Genomic DNA, 25,586 nt, shown 5'->3' with positions numbered 1-25,586 from the left:
CCTTTAGGTCTACTGAGTCACCTCTGAAGAAAGAAGATCTTTCTGCGTTCCGTGACATAACAGTGTCCTTGATGTTGAGGAAATCGTTATGTGTTATATTTATGCGGACATATTCATAATAGTTTTATTCCTCTTCTAAAAGTGTATTGTTTTTGCACGCTTGCCAGCACATTGTCGGGTCGGGGTTTGAAATGTGCAAGCAGACGCCGCTGAAGATGTTCGACTCCAAAGCCGACGGGATTTCAGGTCAGCCCGATTTCTTAATTAGACATTTCGGACGAGAAGCATGTTTGCGATCTCTCCAGGACCTTAGTTTTAAAGTGCAGCACTTCGTGTTTTCAGTTGCGGTTTGTTTGATTTGATGCACTCTTAATTATCCACGAGGTGGGCAGGTCGCCGTCTAACATGGCTCTTTGACACCTGTCAGTAGTCGTTACTTCTGTTAGTGAAGTATTTGGAAAGAATCGGATGAGCATAAATATGGACGTGAAGGCAGGGGATCAGAACTGCTAATCATGTGATGGTAAAACATCACGAGACAAAGAGCGATGTGACATGACGCGGCCAAATTGACCAGCGGGCTCCGTTATCTGCGCTCTTTGATGCCTAATTAACGGCATAAATGAGATACTTGAATGCGGTTGTGTTTTTTCTGTGTTTAAGGATGGCCGGGTAACCTGCCACTGCTTCTCCGTCTCTTAATCTATTATGTTAGCCATACAAATAATGACGAGTTGAGCTTTTAAAAATTCAGCATCAGAGGACACAAACGAGGAAGGCCAGTGAAGTGAAAGGCGAACTGAGGCGTCAAAAGTCCGACAAACGACAGCCTCCGTTTTCTTTTGGGAGCGGACTTCATAGAACTGTGGAGCACAGGGAACAGACAGGCTTGAAATCGCTCCCTTATGGATTCAAAATTGTTGGATATGCTGACAGGAATGTTTTATGGACAATTTTTACTGGCATTGTAAAGCGAGGAACTCGTAGCCAGCGTGTCAGTCATGAAGGAGAACTTGCAAAGACAGACCGCAAGATTCCATGGAGAGTCGAAGCTTTCACTAAACAAGGCATGTCTGTTTTTTATTTGGGGGTGGATTGGGCTGACTTGACTAAAACGTGGGATGGCTTTATGCTTATTGTTTAACATGGGCATACTGGGGCAGTAGCATAGGGACCTGGTCAGTTGGGAGCCCCCAAAACAGTTTTTGCAGCATAGGGCCACCATATTACTCTGTTTGTTGTGACTTGCTGAGTGGTTGTGTAGGTAGGAGTCCCAGTGCTCTGCTTTGCCCTGGGGCCTATAATGCTGTTAAGCCAGCCCCGCAGCAAACCTGGTGGGTTTGGTGGCAACATTTTTCACAGAGTTATTTCCTGAAAATTCACCATTCAGTCATCTTAGGCACACATTCTTTGTACTCCTTTGCTCCTGATGGTTTGTGATGCTAGTGTGACGCATGTTGAGTATTTCTGGGTATAGTATTCTGGGATAGATTGTTATAACAATGGCCAACAACCGCCCCAAAACCACAAACAGATATGTCATTGCTTTTGAACCTGTGGACTGGTCGAGGACTTTGTCAATTTTCTAACCTGCTTAATCCAGACTAGGGTCGGGGAGATGATGGTTGTGTTGGGGGTAATGGTGGAGTTTATCCCAGCTGGTACAATGCTGCAATTGAGTAAAGCAAGCCTTGTATTCCTATACAGTATTTGCCATCCCCACGTTTTGTAGGCATTTGCAGTTGGGTCTGTACAGTAGTGGGCTCTTCAAACTTTGGTTTATAATGGTCATCTGTGCAGCAATGGCTAATGAAGATCTCCACTTTGGAGCACAGATTCTCATTTTGGAGAGGAAGTGCTTTATTTTATAGATTTCTGCCATTAAATTTAAAGCTAAGCCTTTGTAGTCATTGTCATTGACTTTACTTGGTGTGATTCTGAGACCTTGATGTGTGGAGCACTCAAGTGTTTTGGGTAGGTGGCTCCCTAAAAATGTACATAGCTCAGGAGCCCTCAAACCTCGTTCATGTGGCTTTCTGTGTGCATTAAATTCACAGCTGATGTTTCTTTTGTTCCATTAAGGAACTGGTGATTTGGTTGTAATTGTCAGGGTTTATTAATGAGAAATATTGGAGATATTTTATGTTTCCTGAAGAAGGTTTTTTTTTTTTTTAATTTAAGTGGACCCTGTGGTCCTCAAGTGGAGCTTGTGTCTGCTGAAACTTGTGCTGTGTGTAGTCTTTGTCTGCTGTTTTGTGGGGAAAGAAGTCTCTTAAGTTGTGTGTAAATTAGTGATATCTGAGACCCCCCTCTCCGCCTCAGCTCTATGGCTGCTTTGGTGGGCTGCTGTTGGTATTTTCCTTTTGGTGCTGTTATATGTCTGTTTGTGACCAATGTAGGATTCTGAAAGAGTATGCAAGGACTGGTATGGTATGCGTGTTGATGGCTGTGATTGTGCGGTCTGAATGTTGGCGTCTCGCCTACCAGTGACCGGAACAGTCTGCTTTTATGCCTAATAAGTCTACCATCAACTGCATCCTGGCACTAAGGGTTCTCATGGCCGGCCTGTACACTGGTACTGTGAGTGCTGTGCAGAGTGGAGGCAAAACCGCTACATTTTTCTCAGTTGATTCTGGGGTTCATCAAGGGTGTTTTCTTGCTCCTACTCTGTTAAATGCTTGTACGGACTGGGTGTTGGGCAAGGCTGGGGGGGGATCAGTTGGTGAAGAAAGAGTCACGGATCTTGACTTTGCTGACAATGCTGTGGTCTTCGCAGAGTCGATGGAGGCTCTGATCAGGGCACTCGAGAGACTGAGTGAGGAATCCAAGTGTCTGGGCTTGCAAGTGTCCTGGATAAAAACCCAAAATCCAGGCCTATAATGACCTCTTAGGCACGGCCATCAGCAGTGTGTCTGTTTGCGGAGAGGCGAAAGTGTCGAGCTTGTTAAGAGGTCTGCTTACCTTGGCAGTGACATTCATGTATTTGGTGACACTTATGATGTCAGTAGACAGATTAGGAGAGTATGGGGATTCATGAGGTCACTGGAAAGGGGAGTGTGTCACTCCCATATCTATGCAAAATGACGTAGGTCGAAGTCTTTAGAGTCCTGGTGCTTCCTATCTTGCTATATGGCTGCGAGGCATGGATGCTATCCAGTGACTTGAGATGAAGACTGGACCCCTTTGGTACTGTGTCTCTCCAGAAAATCTTTGGGTACCATTGGTTTGAGTTCATGTCGAATGAGCGGTTGCTCACGGAGTCCCGAATGAGGCACATTATCTGCATTGTGAGTGAGCATCAGTTACAGCACTACAGCCACGTGGCACGTTTCTCCCGAGGGTGATCTAGCTCATGAGATCATCATTGAATCCTTGAAGATGAAGCCTAAAAACCAATAAGGAACAACTTGAGAAGATTTATACAGTATTTGATAGAATGGCTAGTTAGAGCTAGGTGGTCATTTGCACACCCAACACTTGAACCCCTTTTTTTTTTTCCCCTCCACCTTAACTTTTATTCTTATTCTGAACTTGTCATCGAGCCATCATTTAGAATCTTAAATAAATCTAAATTTAAGGACTCTTTCTTATAAAGATCTATGTACTATAAGTTTGCATTATAAATGTCTTCTTTACTATTTATGCATTGCTATGCTTATCTAATTTTAATTTGTTTTTCTTTAATTCTTTTAACATGTAGAGTAATTTGAATGCATTATTTGTATGAAAATGGGCAATAGAAATGTTTTTTTGCAAACTTCAAAGCTGTTGACTCTTTATTTTTATCCCAGAAAAAAAAAATGTTAAGACGACTAATACCTGGTGTGGCTTATGGGTTGTGTGTACTGTCCATCCATTTCTCTGCAAGTGGTGAACCACTTAAACCACAACTTCCAACCTCCACCCACACCAGAGCCTTACAGCTTTGTGTTCTCATTATTCCTGTGAAATCTGTTCAGGTGGATTGGGTGAAGTGCCTTGGCGCTAAACTGGTGCTGTTATGTTGCTCCTCCTCGATCCAAGCTACTGAACCTCATGAGAGCAGAGGGCACACCAGGACTGTGGAAGGTTTCCTGTTCTGGTGTCCCACTGTTGTGGTGGTCAGTATGCGTCTGTCTGAGTTTTTCATGGTTTTCAAATAGTTGTGTTTTCATAGCGTGCATAATTTGTACTGTTTTAGCTTCTGTATTTAGTTTTAATTGTATCTGTGTGTTTGTCTTTGGTCATTGTGCTTTTTGTTTCCATCCATTATCCAACCCGCTATATCTGAACTACAGGGTCACAGGGGTCTGCTGGAGCCAATCCCAGCCAACATAGAGCGCAAGGCAGGAAAAAAAACCCTGTGCAGGGCACACACACACTCGTACACCCAGCACACACTAGGGACAATTGAGGATCGCCAATGCACCTAACCTGCATGTCTTTGGACTGTGGGAGGAAACCCACGCAGACACGGGGAGAACATGCAAACTCCACGCAGGGATGACCCGGGTGTCCTTACTGAGAGGCAGCAATGCTACCACTGCACCACCGTGCCACCTTTCTTGTGTCCTAATGAAATTTATTTTATCTTGTAGTGTTTGTGTAGAATAAATGTTTGAAATGTGGTACTTCATTTTGGCTCTCCCTGTAATTTTAAGGAAATTTTATTTTGGTGTTTTATGGTGACTGAGCAATAAGTCTACCAAATTTCATTTTCTTAATAAATGAACAGTTAACATCTGTTGTCTGTAATTTTAATTATAACAATTAACTTTAATATATAACAACACTTATTTTTGTCTGGTTATGCAGGAGACTAGAGTAAAATGTTTTTTTAGGGATAAAAAAATATCAGCTGATCAAGTAACATGAAATCGGTGATTGGTATCAAAACTTGATCAGAGCAACCTTATCCTTGATACAGTGAAGTGCCTTGATAGCTGAATTTTAAGCCAACATCTCATCTGCTTTTTACTAGCCTAGGAATCCTGCATGTCATATACAGAGAAGTCGTTCATTTTTGCTTTTATTTACTTTTTAAAATATCCTTTTTTCTCTTTGCAGATTTCCATTGTGTCATGTTTGGTGCCTGTGTCCTTACAGTTTTTGTACTGATGTACAGGATGAGGTTTTCTCTGCTCTAGTATGTTCCATATGTGCTCGAAGGTGTATTAGTATGCTTAAATTTGTGTTATTGACTGATGAGTGAGACTTAACAGGTTAGTTCTATTGGTCTACACTTGCATGTTAAGATCTGTGCATGTGTCTCGGTGATAATCTTATCACACAGTTATGAGTGAGTGATGCTCTACCTCCTGTCTCGCTAGTATTCCACATAGGGTCTTGTCCACATAAGTATGTATAACAATGCCTATCACTCCTCAGTACACCACACAGCAACTCGATATCTCCCGCACTAACACTTTTGTCTTATATGCCTCATAGCAACCAATGATGTCTCACTTCTACTACACACGTCCTGCCTATGGGGGTGTGACCTTTCGGCCTTGATAACCCTGCAGGGTTGAGCAAATGGCGATCTCTGCTGTGCCTGAATAATTGCTTTATTTCTTTAATTACTCGAGCTATAATGACAAACCTTAGAACTGTAAAAGCAATATGGTTATAAAGTATAATAACACCAACAGAAGAGTTCAATAGAAAATAAAATAGATAGCAAAGTGTGTAGTAATGGAGTCTTACTGAAAATCAGCATGTTAAGTGTGGATGTTGTCCTGGGAAGTATTTTGATTCCGCATTTGGCATGATGCATATGTTATGGTTTCGGACATCTGCAGAAAACATAAGTCCTGTTACTTGAACAGGAAGCCCCTTAAGATGAAGAAATGGAACAATGGTATGGAGTTGGTGTCATTCTAATTGGGGTCAATGAAGACTTTACCACCACCACAAGGAAAAGGCCTGTAAAATGCTGAATATGTTGCACAGTAATGGAACAGGTTTAGATTTGGTTTAAATGCAAAATTTCCTATGCTGCAGTTTGTGGTGCCTGTCAATCATGGATGTGATTCTTTGGAACCATGCTGCAATGACAGCCTTCTCCAAATCCAAGTGCCACATTGAGTCAAAGGATCCTTTGAGTAGAGGTTTCTGTACTGCTATAGACAAATTCCTAGTTGGTTGACTGAAGAACATGAGGGCTGAGGGAGGGATCAGGAACATTTTGGCTTGACCCTTGTGGATCCAATGAACCTTGTCTTGGGTAAACTTTGTCAAACTTAATGTTGGCTGTGAGACAGATAGATGTATGAACTCGCAATGCCTCGCAGCAATCAGATGGGCACCATTTGTAAATATTTTCATATTGTTGTCCAACGTTTAACCTCCCTTGTCTGTATTTGTTCTATATATTTTTTTTTATGTTATTGTGATCAACTGAGAAGGCACGTTTTAATGTTTTCTTGTGTAAACGCAATAAAATAAAAAACAGTGAACTCTGAAGTTCATTTTATGAAAGTAAAAGCAATTCAATTTTTGATGTAGAAGGGCGATGTTTGCTTTTTAAATGCACTCATTTCAGTACATTTTTCAACTTTTCCTTCACAAACTACACTATACTGTTACATAAAGCAAAATAAAAATAACAATCATACAACAGTATTCCACTATCTGTACTGGACATGATAATCATTTCTGAGGTAGGACATGTCCACATAATATGAGGATGTGTATTGTATCCTAATAAAGAGTAGCGTGCTAAGCAGGTTCACTTGCACACACTGATACAGCCCATTGCCACACCCACCACACAACAAACCAACTCGGGATCCAGATTAGGACCCAAGTGCAGCCATGCAACAGGTGACATCTCAGCACCACACATGTTCAGATGGAATATAGAACAGTGTGAGGTTTTTTTTTATGGTGGCCGGAGTGCCAATTCTGCCATAAACCCCCAGGTTTTCCCTGCAGGTTAGAAGGCCTACATGCAAGGATGGATGCAGATTAACGTTATACCCAGGACGGCGCAATTGCAGGTTAAGGGCCTTGTTCAAGGCACACCTCCATAATTAATTATTAGTCCTCTGCTTTATTAATGCTTTTTTTTTTAGTAAGATATTAAAAATACAAAATTTTCTGAGGGTCTTCTAGTAAAATTGAAACACTCTTAAAAGCTGATAAGTCTGGTCATGCACTTGTCTTGATGATTTTCTGCCAGATGTTTATTCTTTCATTCAGTGTATTAAGTCTTATTTTTACCAGTGTTTAGTTGAAGCCATAATGTACTACGTCAATGGTCTGCTATGGACTTCTGCCTTCTGCACCACCACTCATGGGGCCTCATGTATAAACGGTGCAAAAATGTTGCTTACTCCCGTTTCCACGCTCAAAGCGCGATGTATAAAACCTAAACTTGGCGTAAAGCCACACACATTTTCATGTTAGCACTAACCCTGGCGTACGCAAGTTCTTTGCTCAACTTTGGAAACTGGTGGCACCCAGCGTCAAAGCATTGCTTTTGTTCCAGTATAGTTTCCCATTCATTTTTAGATCCACATCCCTGATGCGGCTTTATCATATACACTGAAATTAACCACATGTTGTTTATTAGTTTAAGGCATCTGATTGTACCATAGCTGCATTAACGTTCTTACTCTCACTGCGCCTTCTTCTTCCTCTTTCAGCTACTCCCATTAGGGGTTGCCACAGCGGATCATCTTTTTCCATATTACTCACACTGCACCACTCGGAGTATTTATCCCACTGCATCTGAGTGTGGAATCACAGCTTTATAGCAGCTAATCGGAAAGAGAATTATCAGTATACAGCATCAAGCACAACCTGCCTCAGCCATGTTGCCCGTTTGAACTGCTCCCATACGGCAAATGCTTCAGAGCCTTTCCTGTACTGACCTCGCGGTTCAGAAGCAGTTTCATCTCAAGAACTATCAATGCACTCAATCAGTCCATCAAGTGCTCCTTAGAACTGTTTGTGCTTATAAGTACAATTACCTCAATGTAATCTTGCAATACAGTTCTAATATTGCGCAACCTGCGCCACTTTATAAAGCACGTATTTACATCCATCCATCCATCCATCGTCTTCAGCTTATCCGAGGTCGGGTCACGGGGGCAGCAGCTTAAGCAGAGAGGCCCAGACTTCCTTCTCCCCGGCCACTTCTTCCAGCTCTTCCGGGAGAATCCTAAGGCGTTCCCAGGCCAGCCGGAGACATAGTCCCTCCAGCGTGTCCTGGGTCTTCCCGGGCCTCCTCCCGTTTGGACGTGCCTGGAACACCTCACCAGGGAGGCGTCCAGGAGGCATCCTGATCAGATGCCCGAGCCACCTCATCTGACTCCTCTCGATGTGGAGGAGCAGAGGCTCTACTCTGAGCCCCTCCTGGATGACTGAGCTTCTCACCCTATCTTTAAGGGAAAGCCCAGACACCCTGCGGAGGAAACTCATTTTACATATGATGACGATATCATTTTTAAGATGAAATGCAGCAAAATATGTTTATTACATTAAACAGATAAAATGTTAACATTTAAATCTATATTTTTAATAATTAAACATGTGAGGACACAGTGTCATAGCGCTAGCAACAAGCTGGCAGCTCATTCAGGGATTGTTCCTGCCTCGCGTTCTATTCTTGCTGGGGCTGACGCAACGCTGGAAGGATAGATGGATAGAATAATTGAACATGTACTATGAAGATATTTCAATGTTCCTTAAAAGTTTTGAAGAATCAGAGTTCTAAGCTTACAGATGGCTTAACGTCTATTACAGAGCTGATTGTGTGGCGATTGGGTGCTTGGAGAAAGAAAAGTAAGGATAGGAATTGGGGCTTAGTATGTTTGAAAGAGAAAGTACTGCTGCAATAAATTTATTTCATAGAAGGTCACGCATGGAGCAGCAAGCAACTTGCGGGAGACAGGAACAATCTCTGGATGGGGCGCCAGTTCATCACTATCACTGCGCCATCGTGTTCCCATATTTAATAACATGCTTCAATTGATATGACATGAATACTGAAATATCAAGTATACATCTCAGTATTTAAATGTATCAGAGAACTGTAATATCATGAATGTAATGGATTCTGTGGAGATATGGTCTAAAGAGGAGAGGAATGAAAATCATTAGGAACAAGACAGAATACATGTGTGTGAATGAGGGGGACATCAGTGGAATGGTGAGGATGCAGGGAGAAGAGCTGGCGAAGGTGAATGAGTTTATACTTGGGATCAACAATACAGAGTAATAGGGATTGTGAAAGAGAGGTGAAAAAGACATTGCTGGCAGGGTGGAATGGATGGAGAAGAGTGTCAGGAGTGATTTGTGACAGACGGGTATCGGCAAGTGTGAAAGGGAAGATATACAGGATAGTAATGAGACCAGCTGTGTTTTATGGGTAGGAGATGGTCGCATTGACCAACAAACAGGAGACAGAGCTGGAAGTGGCAGAGTTAAAGATGTTAAGATTTGCATTGGGTGGGGTGAGGATGGACAGGATTAGAAATGAGTACATAATCATCTCAGCTTGGATGGTTTGGAGACAGTCAGCGAGGTAAGTTTGCGTTGGGTTGGACATGTTGAGGAGAGATGCTGGATATATATTGGGAAAAGGATGCTAAAGATGGAGCTGCCAGGCAAGAGGAAAAGAGGAAGGCCTATGAGAAGGTTTATGGATGTGGTGAGAGAGGTCATACAGAGTGGGTGTCACAGAATAAGATGTAAGTAAATCGAATACTGTTCACTGTCTTCTCTTGTGCAACAATCTTCACTGGTTGTGTAGTTGATCACCAACCTTTTCAACTCCAACAACTCACCCTTAGCAACAACCAATCTTCTTCACATCTACATTAGTGTTCCACTATAGGAGGTTCTGCCCTCAAAAACAGAAGTTTAGGAATTTTTCTGTCAACATGGGTGAAAAAGACAGAAATGTTTGAAAGATTGTCAGTCATATATCTGTTTTGAGGGGAATGGTACAATTGTATCTTTGGGCACTGTGTCTTCTATAGTGTGCACTGAATAAATCAATTAATCTATCGGTTAAGCACTCAACGTGAAGTCCAAGGAACTCTCTGTAGACCTTTGTGATTAAATTGTGGTGTGGCATAGACCAGGGCAAGGGTATAAAAGCATTTCTAAACCTTTGAGTATTCCCAGGAGCAAAGTGACCTCAATAAGTGTGAAACTGAAGAAGTTTGGAGGCACCAGCACTCTTCCTAGAGTTGGACATCTGACCATCCCAAGTAAACAGGAAAGAAGGTCTTTGTTTTTTGTGACCAAAAACCCAATGGTCTCTCTAACACAGTTTCAGAAGTCCTCTTCCAAGATGGGAGAACCTATTAGAAGGATGACCATTTCAGCAGCACTCCAATCAATCAGGTGTTTGTTGTAGGGTGGCTAGACTGAAGCGACTCTTGTGTTAAAGGCATGTGATGGCCTTCTTGGAGTTTGCAAGCACGTTGGAAAAGATGCTCTGGTTTGGTGAGACAAAAAATGAACTCTTTAGGTAGGACTCCGAACACTAACTGGTGAAAACCAGGAACTGCTCATCAGCTGCCTAATATCATCCTTACGTTGTATCATATTGGCGGCAGTATCAAGCTAAAGAATGTTTGTTAGCGGCAGGCACAGTAAGACTAATCAAAATTGACTAAAGCATGTGTGCTGCTAAATTCTAAGTCCTTGAAGAAAATCTGCTCCAGAGTGAATGAACATCATACTGGGGTGATAGTTTATGTTTCAGCGTGACAATGACCAGAAGCATACAGCCAAGATAATGCAGGAATGGCTTTGGGACACATCTCTGAGTGTCCTTGAGTGACTCAGACTTAAACCCCATAGAGCATCTGTGGAAATACCTGAAGACAACAGGTTACAGACACTTCTCATCCAGTCTAACAGGTCTTGACAGGTTTTGCCAGGAAGAATGGAATAAACTTCCCAAATCTTGGTGTAAAAAGCTTGTTGAGACTTATCCAAGCATACTCAAAGCTGTAATTGCTCCCAAAGGAACTTCTTCAAAGTAATGAATTAAAGGGCTAGGTTTTAGTGTAGATTTATGAGCAAAAAATGGCAAATTTATCCATGTACAACTCAATAAAGTGTGCATAAAGTGAAGGGCCATGAATAGATTAGATAAACTTTATTAATCCCATGGGGAATTTCAGAATATTTTCTGAATCCATTATTGCACATTTAACATAGTTTTACATCTAACATAACATTCTAAAGCATGTTTATTATAATATATATATATATATAGGATTGTGAGAGGCCTGTCCTAACAATTCAGGAAACAGCCCTGGACTGCTGAATTTGAGTACTGAGCTAAAAGGAGGTTTAGAGAACACACAAGACAACAGTTAATGCAGCATTTGGTATATGTTCACCTTGGTCACATTTTAGCTCTTCATATTATGGCACTATTATCTAGCATTGTCATAAGAGGTCTGTGGTGAAGAATGATTTCTAAATTATTAATCGAGTCCCAGTGCATGCAGTCTCTGAATGGGTGCAAGTTTGTGCATTCGGGCGCCACTCCAGGGTTGATTGGGTTGCTTGGCTGATTGCGCATTCACGTGCGAATGAGAGCGGGTCAGTCAGGTGCCTCATGCACACCTCGGAGTGGGCGGAGGAGAGTACCTGCACCCAATCAGGGCTATATAAAGATCCTGCATGGCATAGAGGAAACAATGAAAAAAAAAAAGAGAAAAGGAAAAATGGAAACATGGGGGTTAAAGAAAGTAAAGGAATGAAGAGAAGGGCAGAAACAGGATGGAGGTCGGTGTAATATGAGAGAGGAAGCAGGCAGACAAATTTAGTAAGCCCTGTGAGAAGAGCATCTGTCCAGACGATCAAGAAGGGGGCAGATGGGTTGCTCCTACTGAGCGTTTTTGGAGCAGGAGCAACCAAATTCTCCAGAAGGCTCCCTTAGAAGCCAGATGGACTGCAGCATGATGAAAACATGGAGCAAAGCTCAGTACCGCGCACTCGAAAGTCTAACAGACTGGTAACATGACCAAGCTGGATTAAAGGGTTGTCTGTGCCTGCTGGTGGAAGTCACCTTGTGCAGAGGAATCTGTAAAGGGTAAGCCAAGGAGACATCAGATTTTAGAGAGAAGCACTGAGGCTCATGGTTTTAAGAGTATTGCATGCCCTTGACTTTAACCTTGTTTTATGGAATATATTTAAGGAATATTTTAACTTCCATTTCACATTTTGATTTTATGGATTATTTATTTATTGAAGAAGATTTATCACACTGCACTTGTTTTTGAGCACTTTTCTCTTGTTTTTAATAAAGAGCACTGAACACTTTGCACCAAACCCTTGCTGACTGTGTGTGTATCTTTCCTCATTTGTTCCCAAGAAGCAACCAGGGAGCATGGAGCCTACCCTATCATCACACGCATTCAAATTAATCTCAGTTTAAAGATTTAAAGTTTCCAATCAAAGTAAATAGGGTATATGTAATCATATTACAGTATTCTTATTGGTTATATAAGCAGGGACCTTGGTTACTTTGTTGTACTTAACAAATAAACCAGTAAGTATTTTTCATTAATGAAATGTATTAGGCTGTTCTGTGGTTTCCTTTAAAGTTAACATTTATTATACAAATTATTGAAAACATTCATAAAACTAAGAACAAAATAAACTCAGAAAACAAACTATCGTTTCAAAGAGTTTAAATAGTTTTAGCATTCAGTTTATCTGTTAATTCTATAAAAAAAAAATTGCTTACATTACAATTAAAGTAAGAGATGGTGAGCAGGACAGCTTAATCTTTTAGCCCTAGTTGCTCGATTTCAATGGAAAGTGCAGTGGAAATATCTACAGTAGTTGGAAGAAATGAGCTCATTTTAACATTGAATAGTGAGGAATAGGAAAATGATAGCTGATAAGAAGAATACATAAATACAGAACCACCGCTTTAATAGCACACGGTTTACAACAGGCGCCATGAACACACTACTTCTTGTGACTGCTGCTTTGATAGTCTCTTCAGGTACAGTAAACCACAAGTTTTTTAATATGTGTGTAAACTTTCTTTCTTTCTTTCTTTTGGAGTTGTCTTGAGCTGTGAACTTTAAAAGTAGGTGTCAAGTTCAAGTACTGGTATGGGGCCCTTATATGTTTGCTTTTCCTGTGTCCACATTTCCTACTAAACCAGGTTTAATTTTCCTTCTATAGGCCCTAGACATGTTTGTTGAATGTACTGAATGTACTATCTTGGGCTAGAGCAAGACTACAGTCTGTTGCTTTTTATATTATGGACTATCTGTATTAGCCAAAGAAACCATAAAAATGCCTTTTAATATTTCCAGTTAGCCATTAATAGTAATCGGGGAATAATTAAGTATCCAAATGAGTCAATATTTAATTTAATGATAAATACTGTAATATATGGCATGGTGTCTAACGAGCTACAAACAGTAACTAGTTTTATAAATATCCAACAGCCTATAAAACCCTTAATTTACTTAATCATAAATTTATGTAAGGTTAGAGTCTGGACAAGCAGGCTGTCTTTTATGTTTTCTTTTACAGTATTACATATTATCAAATTTATAATTAATTGAGCTCCATTGCAAACTAAAGCAATAAAATCTGCGCAACCTATAATTTGAGCTCAAATGGGTAGTGGGACTAGGGCAATGGCGTTATCTTTCTTTCTTTCTTTCTCGAAAGGAAGGTAATGTCCTGTGTTACTGCTTCCTGCATGACATAAAACCTGAGCTCACATGGGTGGTGGGACTAGTTCAGTGAAATTAAGCTCAGCTCTGGGTTAGCTGTTTCGCAGAATGCCCTGTGGACTTTGAAATGTTCTTTGCACAACTTAGTATTGTCCAGCAATAAAGCAGATCTTTCTCAAACTTCCTTTTTAGTGGCATTCCCGCTTGAAGATGATGATAAGATAATCAATGGCTATGAGTGTCCTGCTCATTCACAGCCTTGGCAAGCCTTTCTGACCACAGACAACAAACGCTGGTGCGGAGCCGTTCTCATCAACGAGTGGTGGCTGGTGTCTGCTGCCCATTGTTATAAACCGTAAGCACTGTTTGCTAAATTTGCCCTGATTTATGGTGAGAAAGTTCTAAATGCAAAGTTATCTGCTTTACCTTTTACTGAGCAAATCTTGTCTATGGTGCTGGTTTTAATTTTCTGCCAATTTTCATCAGGGATTATTCTGTTCATCTCTGCCACTGATTCAACTACCTAATAATAATGTCTCTTGGGTATTTTTGGTACCCCTTAGTTTGCCCTGGTTCAATTACCTTTGACTTTGACCCACATCAGTTTATCTTTGACTTTGATACAATATTCTCCAGTCCAGCTTGAGTCCAGCTAGATTTTGCCTAAACTTCATACCTACTCCGAATGCCCCTGCCATTCTAAGATGTCTAATTCTGCTCGATTTCAGTGCTAGCAGCTTAATTGTACATCTGGGAGAACATAACCTCGTTCAAGTGGAGGGGACTGAGCAGCGCATCAAAGTCTCTAAAGTCTTCAACCATCCCGGCTACAGCTCCTGGACAATTGATAATGACATCATGCTGATCAAACTACAGAGTCCAGTCCAGTTCAATGAGTACATCCAACCAATCCAACTGGCAAACAACTGTGCCCCTGCAGGCAGTCAGTGCCTGGTGTCTGGATGGGGAAACCTAAGAACATCTGGAGGTGAGCTTATTTTTTTTAACCAGACTGCACCATCTGAAGATCCTTCCACAAATGTCCATACATCTGAATGCTTATAAGCTCCCACCGCTGTGAACTAGGATACAGAAATCTGAGGGTTAGGCCAAAAAGCAACTCTAAGTATTTCTGTGTAAATGTATGAATTTACAAGTCATGGGTGACTTTCTCTGTGTGACATAATTTGGAAACCCTCATGCATATTTTCACACCTATGGGTACAGGACCAGTTTACTATCATGGTGTACTGCAAATGTTAACACTGAGTTCTAGTTTGATTGCTTAAATTTCAACCCATCTTGGATAGGTAGTAGAGAGAGAGTGCACTTCTCATATTTTTTTCTGTCTACTTATTTGTGTTTCAGTTCAATACCCTGAAAGTCTTCAATGCCTTGATGTCCCCATCCTCTCTGACACAACATGTCGCAAAGCTTATGGAAACAGGGTCACAGACAACATGTTCTGTGCTGGCTTTATGGAAGGTGGCAAGGACTCTTGTCAGGTAAGATCTGGACACCTTTGATCTCCCACTTTGTATTGATGAGATTTTCCCTGCATTGAAATATATAACATACTACACATAGTAAATAAATGCAAAATATATGTCACATTTATATTTTTTTGAAGATTTCACATTAATATACATCTTTCTAATATGTGTGGGATGTTTTTCCTGTGATTCGCTTGTGAACTTCTTTAGGAACCACCAACTGTGCTACAATATTTATCAAAGAGTCTGCTTCAGGCTGATGTTTCTCCATCCTGTCCAGGTTTAGGCTCTGGATTGATTCTCCCCTGGAGTGTATTTTCTGGATTTGGCATAGTCTCCTAACCAAACAATACAGTTTTTTTTTTCCTATGGAGGAACATGTTGTAAAATGGAATAATTGCTCTAAAATAGCCTATATGTATGAAAGCTGCTGTGCACTTTAGTGTGCCCTACAATGCACTGGTTTCCTATACACAGATGGATGGATTGATTCTGTTATGTCCCTGTTGCTGATGGGTCAATGTATGATGGCAGTCAACCTAAAATGCACTTTTTTGGAATGTTTGAGAAAATCTACCCAGTCACATAAGGAGCTGCAGTTCAGCCTTGCTAACCAGAACTCCACTGTGTGCCTATCGTATTTGTTAATCCTGTTTAAATTTCACTGCTTACTGTAAACCTTGATATCAGTATTGAAGAGAGTAAAATGGTCTGTCCATCTGTGTGAAGGTGGTGCCGAATTTTAAGATCAATGTAGTGCAAAATTCTCCACAAAATTAACACCTACTACAAAGTAACTTCTGCAGCATTTGATTTGAGGCAGAGTTAAACATAAGAAATTAATCTTAGGGGAGAGTTAAAAGAAGTACCTTAAACGATTCATTGTTTGTGTAGATTGCGGAGGCGGCAAGTTTTCTGCATCAAAAAATCATTCAGTCCGGAATTAAAGGTGGTCAACCCAGTTTCTTTTTTTTTTCTTTTAACAGGGTGACTCTGGTGGTCCTTTAGTCTGTGATGGGGTGCTGCAAGGCATTGTTTCATGGGGAGATGGCTGTGCTGCTAAGAATGCACCTGGGGTGTATGCCAAAGTATGCAACTATAACACCTGGGTGGCAGAAATAATTGCAAAAAACTAAACGTATCCAGTAGAGTTATAAGTTGGTAATAAAAATTTGAAAAGCAATTAAGGCTTTCTTTTTCTTTTTTGACTTAGATAAATGTTTCCATCAAAAGTGTATACTGTTGTATGTTCAGTAACAAGTTCAATTTATATTGATGTTGATTGATATTCCTGTTGTTGGTAACTTCCTGTAGAATGTTAGTGGGTGGGATTTTAGAAGGAAAAAGGAAGTTCCCAAAAAAAGGCATCCTGGTCTTTTTCTTTGTACTGAGAGAACCTAATGAGAAACTGACACAGTTTTTACAGTTATTAAAATACTATATTAAGAATCACTATCAACGCCTGTGTGTCTTCAATAGATATTATATATACCTTAAAAATTGCTCCAAATCCACACCTAACTCTCACTCTTATTATGAACTGTAAACACTAGGGGTCGCTTTTGCCCTGTTAACTCCAACAGACTAACGCTCTGGACACTGTATAAAAGTACCCAGAAGTATTTTAATCCTTTGTCTTCTTAGTGACAGTGCCTTATGTACCACAGCCCCAATAACACAGGTAAATAAGCAATAAATCAAGCACAAACACAATATGATTCTCTCCTCCATACCTCCCAGCAAGCGTTGTCTACCTCATCCCGACTCTGGCTCGCTTGCTGTGTCTCCAGTAGTCCTTTTTACAGTCCTTGACCAGTTTTTGAATGTCCTTCACTCAGAACATTGCACATTTTAGAATCCTCTTCTTTTCAAAGGTTAAATTTGGCTAATCCATTCATTGAATACTTGTGTCCTGCACTAGCATGGTGTTTTTTTTAAATGAGACTGCTGTGTTCCTCCAGTTCTCACCATTCATCTGTGTAAAAGCAGTCACTGCATGCTCAATAACACCTGTGTGTAAAAAGTATCGGCAAACAAAACAAAACACGCAGTCCTTAACAGAAGTGCAGGTAGTCTTCATAACATTTGCAATTAAGAAGACACGCCTGCAGGCCAATTTCTCATGCAGAGTAAGTTTTAAGAAGACACAGAGGTCCTTCAGCTGGTGTCTGCCGGACAGGTGCCTGTGTGGAAGAGCTGCAGCTACAAAAGTGTTTAACCCTCAACCTCTTCAGAGAGGCTAAGCTGGATTTGCAAAATTATCCTCACATTCACTCCTCCTCCGGAGGGATGAGTTGCCATTGCTAAAGTGTTTACCCCACCCTTCTCAAGAGGGAGAGCGGTGGCTTTGCAAAGATGTTCACCACTCAGCCACCCCACGGGGTCCACGCCGGATTTGTTGAAGTTGAGCATCTCTTACTAGAGCACACAGCGTGACCAGCGACTTTGTTTGTTCCTAAGGCACTGAATCAGTTCCTCGTCTCAGTTTTGCAGCTCAACTTCAAGTGGTCGATGTTGGTTTATGTTACCAATGTCATTAGGGGGTTTAGCTCTGCTCTGTGCATCTGAAGATCCTCATGCTGAGCAGATATATGCTCTTACCAGTTTTCAAATAAGGGGTTTCATCCAGCAAAAGAAATCCTCTCATGAGATCCTATCATTATTTAGTATTGATAATGAAAACATTTCATGAGGGTCTGTTTTTTATTACAAATAATTCACTAATTTACCTTTCAAAACGATTACATAGATACAGTACAATGTTACATGGCAATATTACAAATCTTTGGAGGTGCTAAGCGGTTGCTTTACACTATCTAGAGCTCCCTCTCGAAGTCTCAGTTATAGAAGAACACAATATGCTTACGCTAATAACATTTCAAATCTTTATTGAATACGCCTAAAAAACATTTGCAGTGTGCCGCGGATAAAGAAAAGTGAACCCTTGGATTTAATAACTGGTGGAACCTCCTTTGGTAACAGTAACTTCTTAACAAGAAGTTCCAGTAGCTGCCGATCAGACCTGAACAACGTTCAGGATGAATTTTGGACCATTCCTCCTTACAGAATGTTGCGGCTCAGTCATATCCTTAGGATTTCTGGTATGCTCATTCCACAGCATCTCCATTGGGTTAAAGTTTGTCTCTCTCACTGGGCCACGTTTTACTATTTTGAAGCCACTCTGTAGTAGGTTTACTTCTCTGTTTAGGGCCATTGTCCTGCTGCATCATCCAACTTCTCTTGCATTTCACTTGGTAGACAGCCACCCTGACAGGATACGTTGACAAACTTCATTTGCCCCTTGATGACGGGAAGCTGTCCGTACCCTGAGGCAGCAAAGCAGCCCAAATCATATTGTTCCTTCCACCATACTTCATCACTGGCCTGAAGTTTTCATTTTGGTATGTGGTGCTTATTTTACACTATATTTACTACTGCATATTCTTCCTGTACAATTCAATTTAATTTGTCCAGAAACGATTTTCCAAATAGCATTATGGAGTGTCAAGGTGGTCTTTGGCAAACTTCAGGAATTTTTTTTTGGAGGGGGCAGCACCTTCCTCCTTCGTGTTCTGCCATGGATATTATGTCAGTTCAATATTTTACATTTATGGTACTCCCGAAAGGAGGTTTTAATCTGTTCTAATCAGCAAAGTGATTTTTTTTCTTTCATCTTAACATCCTTTTTGTTCAAATGTTATGTAAGTATGCATTATTTATTTTTGTATACTATATATTTATTATTATATTTATCTAATTTTAATTTGGTGTTTTTTTGCATGTAACTACTTCTTTGACATCTTCTCAAGCACTTTGAGCTTCATCATGGGTAAGAAAATGTGCTAAAGAAATAGTTCACAAACTTTTTCTTAGCAGTGCAATGCAATTAATTTATAACACAAGGATAATAGATAATGCATATATGCAAGTGTAAACAGACAAAAGACATTAACAAATATCGCAAACATAAGTGTTTGTTTAGTTTAATTTCATATTTTTCTCTCCCATAGAAAAAGCATGTAACTTAGGAATTTTGTTTTCTCCATTCTCATCTAAAGTAAATAAACCATCCAACCTCTGCTCCTTAGAGACAAGCTGTCTGAGATGGGAGTAGACTCCCACCTGCTGGCATGGATTGTGGACTATCTTACAGACAGACCTCAGTATGTGCGTCTTGGGAACTGCAGGTCTGACATTGTGTGCAGCAATACAGGGGCGCTGCAGGGGACTGTACTTTCTCCAGTCCTGTTCAATCTATATACATCAGACTTCCAATATGACTCGGAGTCCTGCCACGTGCAAAAGTTCGCTGATGACACTGCTATGGTGGGCTGCATCAGGAGTGGGCAGGAGGAGGAGTACAGGAAGCTAATCAAAGACTTTGTTAAATGGTGCGACTCAAACCATTTACATCTGAACACCAGCAAGACCAAGGAACTGGTGGTGGATTTTAGGAGGCCCAGGCCCCTCATGGACCCTGTGATCATCAGAGGTGACTGTGTGCAGAGGGTGCAGACCTTTAAATATCTGGGAGTGCAGCTGGATGACAAATTGGACTGGACTGCCAATACTGATGCTCTATGTAAGAAAGGTCAGAGCAGACTATACTTTCTGAGGAGGTTGGCATCCTTCAACATCTGCAGTAAGATGCTGCAGATGTTCCACCAGACGGTTGTGGCGAGTGCCCTCTTCTACACGGTGGTGTGCTGGGGTGGCAGCATAAAGATGAAAGACGCCTCACGCCTGGACAAACTTGTTAAGAAGGCAGGCTCTATTGTAGGAATAAAGCTGGACAGTTTAACATCTGTGGCAGAGTGACGAGCATTAAGCAAACTCCTGTCAATCATGAAGAATCCACTGCATTCACTGAACAGAGTCATTTCCATGCAGAGGAGTAGCTTCAGTGACAGACAAAACAGTTGCACACCTCATTAGTTGCTTTGCTCTGGTTTCTGTCAAATGGAAGGCAGATCCTTTTCATATTTACCGGCTCCTGGACACTCTAAGTTCCCATTTTTCAAAGTAAAACTAGCACTAAGTTGCAGACATGCCAATCTGAAATGTGCACCTCTCACAGTTTCACAAGAATTTGACTGTTTGTTTTCATACATTTTAAACAGGTGTGATTGTAAACCGTCTAATACATGGATGTCTAAATAGGTGACAATGATACGAAAACAGAAAACTGTACACAAGTTAATGTGGGGCTCGTTATGGTATTACCTTTAATTTCTTTGCCTCTTTGACCCTTGCCAGAACTTGGGTTTCCCCATTGCAGTGACTTTTGAGTGCCTTCTAGGGGATTAGCAGAGCAATAGCTCTTTAAGTTTTGCTCCATTCCTGAAGAGAATGTATTTTAAATGTGTGCATAATGTATGTCTAAAATGCTGCTTTGAGTCCATTATACCAGCGTTTTCTCAACCTTTAAGTATTTGTGACCCGAGTTTTCATAACAGTTTTAATCGCGCCCCCCCCTAACATTTTTTTTTAAATGTAGATGCATATTTTATTATACCTACTTAGCTTTTATCGACATTTATCTAACTCTGTATTTATTGTTCTAGTATCAGAATGTAGTTTTAGTTAATTTGTTTTGGTTTCAACAGATTTTTTTCATATTTTCGATTCTTGTTTTCTTTTTCACATCTTAGCCTTTTGTTACTACTTCCCTGCCCCACAGGTTGAGAATCACTGCATTATACAGTAGATAACTGTATATTGTGTATACAGTATAAGTGTGATTGCTCCAGAAGCCTTTTTAGTATATACAGTATATTGTCTTTGATCTTTAACTTCTTGCGTCTACATACAGATACAGATCTGTTTAGAATTCTTTCTCAATTTGGACTTTTAGAAACTGATAAAGTGACGGAAACTCAGTTAATACTATTTAGTAGCTGCTGTAGTTAGTAGATTTATAGCTGGAAATCCACAAAGAGAGAAAATGAATCATATATCTTACAGTTGTTTTTTTTTTTTGTATTTCTAAGCTTTCGACTCCTATCAGGAATCTTCATCAGAGGAAAATGATTAGACTTACAGGAATCCAAAGCCAATATATAGCAAATAAGGAGGTGAGGGTTGGATGGATGTTGATGGGGGACTGATGAGGTCGGATTCTGAGGCTGTTGGCCATTAAGTCTTATTTATTAATGATGCCTGTTCTTCATTTCAAGCTTGCATATGCTGGGTTCATGCCCAAATGTTTGTTAATGTAGTTTTAAATGGATAGCCACATTTCAGCCAGTTCTCTGGCACTCTTAGTATTAGCCTTGAATTGTACTTTGCACTGAGACCAATTTACATATTTGTCCAGTCAAACTTATTTGTGTGCAAATCCAGATCAGTAATCAAAAGAGTGCACAAGCCTACATACACTCTGCACACTCCGTTTTAATGCTAAAGGTAAGAAATTGGCAGAAGAGACAAAGAGCACAGTTACAGCATGCCATGTGAAACATGTCCAGCTCTATACATTGGACAAACATCTAAAGCACTCACCACACATATACAGGAACTTCACAATGTAGTCAGAAGAAAGGACCCATGGTCTCTGATTTATACATATTTAACTTTGAATGGACACACATTTAAGTGGGACTTGCAATATACAAATGCAACATAGCTCTTAGTTGGCCATCATCAATGTTATTTCCCATCCCAGAAGACACTGCTAGGTCAATGAGAGAAACATGGAGAACATGCAAATTCACATATAAGGCAACCCCAGCAGGACTTAAACCTAAAGTGTGAGCAGGGATGTCATGAAGCAGACACTTCCTTCAGAGTCCTCAACTCAAGAAAACTTAGGATGAGAACACATCAGAATTACTTACTTACATAGAAGACTATTCATCCAAGATTTGAAGCTTAGATTACCTTATCTTGTACAAAGAATTTTTTATCATTTATACTTTTCTCATTCTTCTCATTAAAACAAAGACATAAAATGATCAACTAAACTGAGAAAAGGCACACAGGTTAGCCAAATTATTAATATGTGTTTGCTCAGTGTTAAGGGAAAGTGAAGGGGAAACACATACCATCATAGGAAGACGTTATCTAATTTTATCATATAATATAGAGGAATGAGAAAATAACAGCTGATAAGAAAACACACACATACAGAACAGTGGCATTGATGGCATACATTTCCATCTGGCACCATGAACTTGCTGCTCCTTTTGACTGCTGCTTTCCTAGACAGGTAGAGTAATCCTCAGGTTTATATGATATGGTGGAAAAAAATGATTTCTTTGTTGCCTTATGTGTGGTTTTGTAATAGGATATTATGTTTTAAGTAAGTGTAAGTCAAGGGAGGTTATGTTTAAGTTACTATATCTAACACAGTGAGGCCTCGATCGCATAAAGTTTTGGTCTCCATATTACAAAAAGGGCATATCAAGGCTAGAGAAAATCCAGAGAAGAGGTATGAGCTATGAGGAAATGACCGATGGAGTAGAACCTTTTCAGTTTAATCAAACAGAGATAAAGACATGGCATGATGAAAGTGATTACAATTTTGAAATGGATTAGTACTGCAAATCCCAGATGTTACTTTAAAACAAATTTATTGTGAAGAACAAGGAAACATGGTTGGTGACCTATTAGGTGTAGATTTTACAAAATTGTTAGGAAGTTGTTCTTAAGGAAAGAACCATAGACACATGGAATAAAATGACCAAGAGCAGAACTTTATGAACCTTCAAATCTTAACCTGAAGACTTTAGATGGATAGGATGGATGAACGAGCTGGGCCGAGTGCCCTGTTCTCATCACAAGTGCACTAATACCCTAAGGTTTTCCTTTAAGATTTTTATCTTAAAAGCCAGTAGAGCTTCAGTCACAGCAGTGTGCGGATGCACAAGGAATGGAGGCATCTGTGCAACTTACTCTACATCATGGGAAACCTTTCTCAGATGGTGACTTCATAAAACAGTGCCTCACTAAAGTCGTAGGAATAATGTGCCCAGAGAAAATGCAGGAATTCAACAACGTTCGCTTTTCCAGAAACGCAGTTGTGCGGGTTATTGAAGATTTGTCAGCTAACTTAAAATATCATGTGTCAAATAAAGCTTGCGCTTTTGATTTTTTTTTTTTTTTAAAAAAATGATTTTTATCTTTTTGAAATTTTTTGCCTGCACATTTTGGTCTTTGTCTATTTCTTGTGTTTTTAAATTTGTGTGTCTAATTTTGCACTTATTTATTTATTTATATTTTTTTGGCTTAATTGCTTTCTTTTAGGATTTCTCTTTCAGGGTCATGGACTCAAATCAATATTAGCTGCTTTAATGGACACTATTCATGCAGTTCTTTCTTTCATGAGACAACTTTTTTCTAATTTTGGTTCTGTACATTACCACAATGAATTTTAAATGAAACAACTCAGATGCTGTTGAAGTGCAGACTTTCAGCTTTAATTCAGTGGGTTGAACAAAAAGATTGCATAAAAATGTGAGGCAACTAAAGCATTTTTTTAACACATCCCTTCATTTCAGGGGCTCATTGTGGTAATGTACAGAACCAAAATTAGAAAAAAGTTGTCTCTGTCCAAATATTTATGGACCTAACTGCATATATTTACATATAGGTTTAGCTTCCATTTATACTCACACATAATAATCTAGCTTGTATTAGGTAAATGTGCAGAAACTACAAGGATTATTTACATCTAAACGTACAGAGACCAGCTAAAAAACAAGATGGAGCTGAAGGTCAAGCAGAAGATCTTTTACATAACCAAGACTTCCTTGAATGTTCTGGTTAGACAGAGGAACAGAGAGAAAAAATACATCTGGAGCAACTAAATCATTTATTAGGCTATCTTTCGAGCTATCTCTGTGTTTAAAAGTTGATTACTCTTAATAAAATTTCACACAGCATTTGGATGATTATTTCCGTAGAACATGCAAATAAGAATTTCACTGTTTTCATGTAAATGTGACAACAGTGGCACTATTTATGACTACTACAAGTATTACTACTACCAGTTCACCTAAATGGAGACTATCAATAGACCACCAACTCACACACAATGTGTTCTTGATTCTGTTGTGCTAGATATTATTGTTCTGTGATAATGATGATATAATTCTGTGCCTTCAGCTGTAAATGTACTAACAGAATTTCAAAAGATATTGGGACTTAAAATTAATTTGAACAAAGGTGTGCTTTTTCTACTGAATTCTCTAGCAAACAACACTAGATTGGACACATTCCTTTTATCATTGCAGAGCAGTTTAAATACCTAGGGGTCAACATCACAAATAAATATAAAGCTCTTTTCCAACAAAGTTTTGCTGTTTGCCTGGACAAAATTAAATAAGACATGCATAGATGGTCTACACTCCATGTTACTTTATCATGGAGAATTAACATTATCAAGATGACTATCTATCCTCCCTAAGCTTCTGTTCTTATTTTAAAACATCCCCATATACAGTAATAATAATTTTTTAAGAGATTAGATTCAATCATAACCTCATTTATTTGGAATTTGAAAAACCCCCGCATTCAAAAGGCGACCCTACAACAACCTAAATCAGAAGGCGCCATGGCTCTACCTAATTTTCAGTTTTATTACTGGGCGGCAAACATACAAGCTATAAAAACTTGGACATTGATACAAATAGTTGAACATACACAGGCCTGGTCTGCAATAGAAATGAAATCCTGCAGTACTTCTTTATATTCTTTGCTTTGTACACCAGTAAAACCAACTTATTGCCAATATACTAACAACCCAATTGTCCTTCCTTCACTCAGAATACAGAACCAATGTAGGAAGCACTTCAAGTTAGAGAATAATTTATCTGTAGCACCTCTACATGATAACCATCTTTTTCCACTCTCTCAAATTTGCAGTTTTTAATGTTTGGAAAACATATGGGATTAAGTCATTTAGAGATTTGTATAAAAATAATAACTTTGCATCCTATAAACAATTACACTCCAAATTTAGTTTCACATCAACACAATTTTTCCACTCTCTCCAAATTAGAAAGTTTGCTAAGCGAAAGCTGCCCAATTTTCCCTACCTCCTACCTATTTCTATCCCAGAAGAGATATTGATCAGTCTTTGGGAATCAGACAGTATTTCTATAATATATAAAACATTTTAAAGTCCCTTCCTTTTAAAGATCCCAGAGTACAGTGGGAAAAGGATCTCTTACACAACATTTCAGAAACAGAGTGGAAGGTAGCAATGCACAGAATTCACTGTAGCTCCATATGGGCAAAACATTTAATTGTTCAACTTAAAATCTTTTATCAAGCACATCTACCTCACTTAAAATTGTCCAAAATATTTCCAGGACAAGATCCAACCTACGAACGTTGCAATCGAGCTCCAGCTTCACTGGGCCACATGTTTTGGGCCTGTACCAAATTAACATCATTCTGGATGAACATTTTTAAATGCCTGTTAGACAGTCTTGTT

General features: G+C 39.7%; 1 protein-coding gene across 1 annotated transcript; it reads left to right on the top strand.

Moving 5' to 3' along the window:
• The first annotated feature begins 12,793 nt into the window (after positions 1 to 12,793).
• Positions 12,794 to 16,595, top strand: LOC120541709 (trypsin-like). The gene is made up of 5 exons (XM_039773590.1): positions 12,794 to 12,967; positions 13,848 to 14,010; positions 14,384 to 14,643; positions 15,024 to 15,160; positions 16,135 to 16,595. Exons 1-5 carry the CDS (start codon positions 12,922 to 12,924, stop codon positions 16,282 to 16,284), a joined length of 756 nt encoding a protein of 251 aa, XP_039629524.1. The 5' UTR covers positions 12,794 to 12,921; the 3' UTR covers positions 16,285 to 16,595.
• The last annotated feature ends 8,991 nt before the right edge of the window (positions 16,596 to 25,586 follow it).

This window comes from Polypterus senegalus, chromosome 12 (genome assembly GCF_016835505.1).
Source record: "Polypterus senegalus isolate Bchr_013 chromosome 12, ASM1683550v1, whole genome shotgun sequence".
In the NCBI taxonomy this organism is placed as follows: Eukaryota; Metazoa; Chordata; class Cladistia; order Polypteriformes; family Polypteridae; genus Polypterus; species Polypterus senegalus.
Note: the sequence above shows the minus strand (reverse complement) of the source record. Positions and strands in the feature narration are given on the sequence as shown.

Excerpts from the sequence above, each read along its gene's own strand:
- LOC120541709 (XM_039773590.1), top strand. The coding sequence starts at position 12,922 with ATGAACACACTACTTCTTGTGACTGCTGCTTTGATAGTCTCTTCAG. Across the intron at positions 12,968-13,847 it reads TGCTTTGATAGTCTCTTCAG|TGGCATTCCCGCTTGAAGAT; the intron begins GTACAGTAAACC and ends CTTCCTTTTTAG. Across the intron at positions 15,161-16,134 it reads GTGGCAAGGACTCTTGTCAG|GGTGACTCTGGTGGTCCTTT; the intron begins GTAAGATCTGGA and ends TTCTTTTAACAG.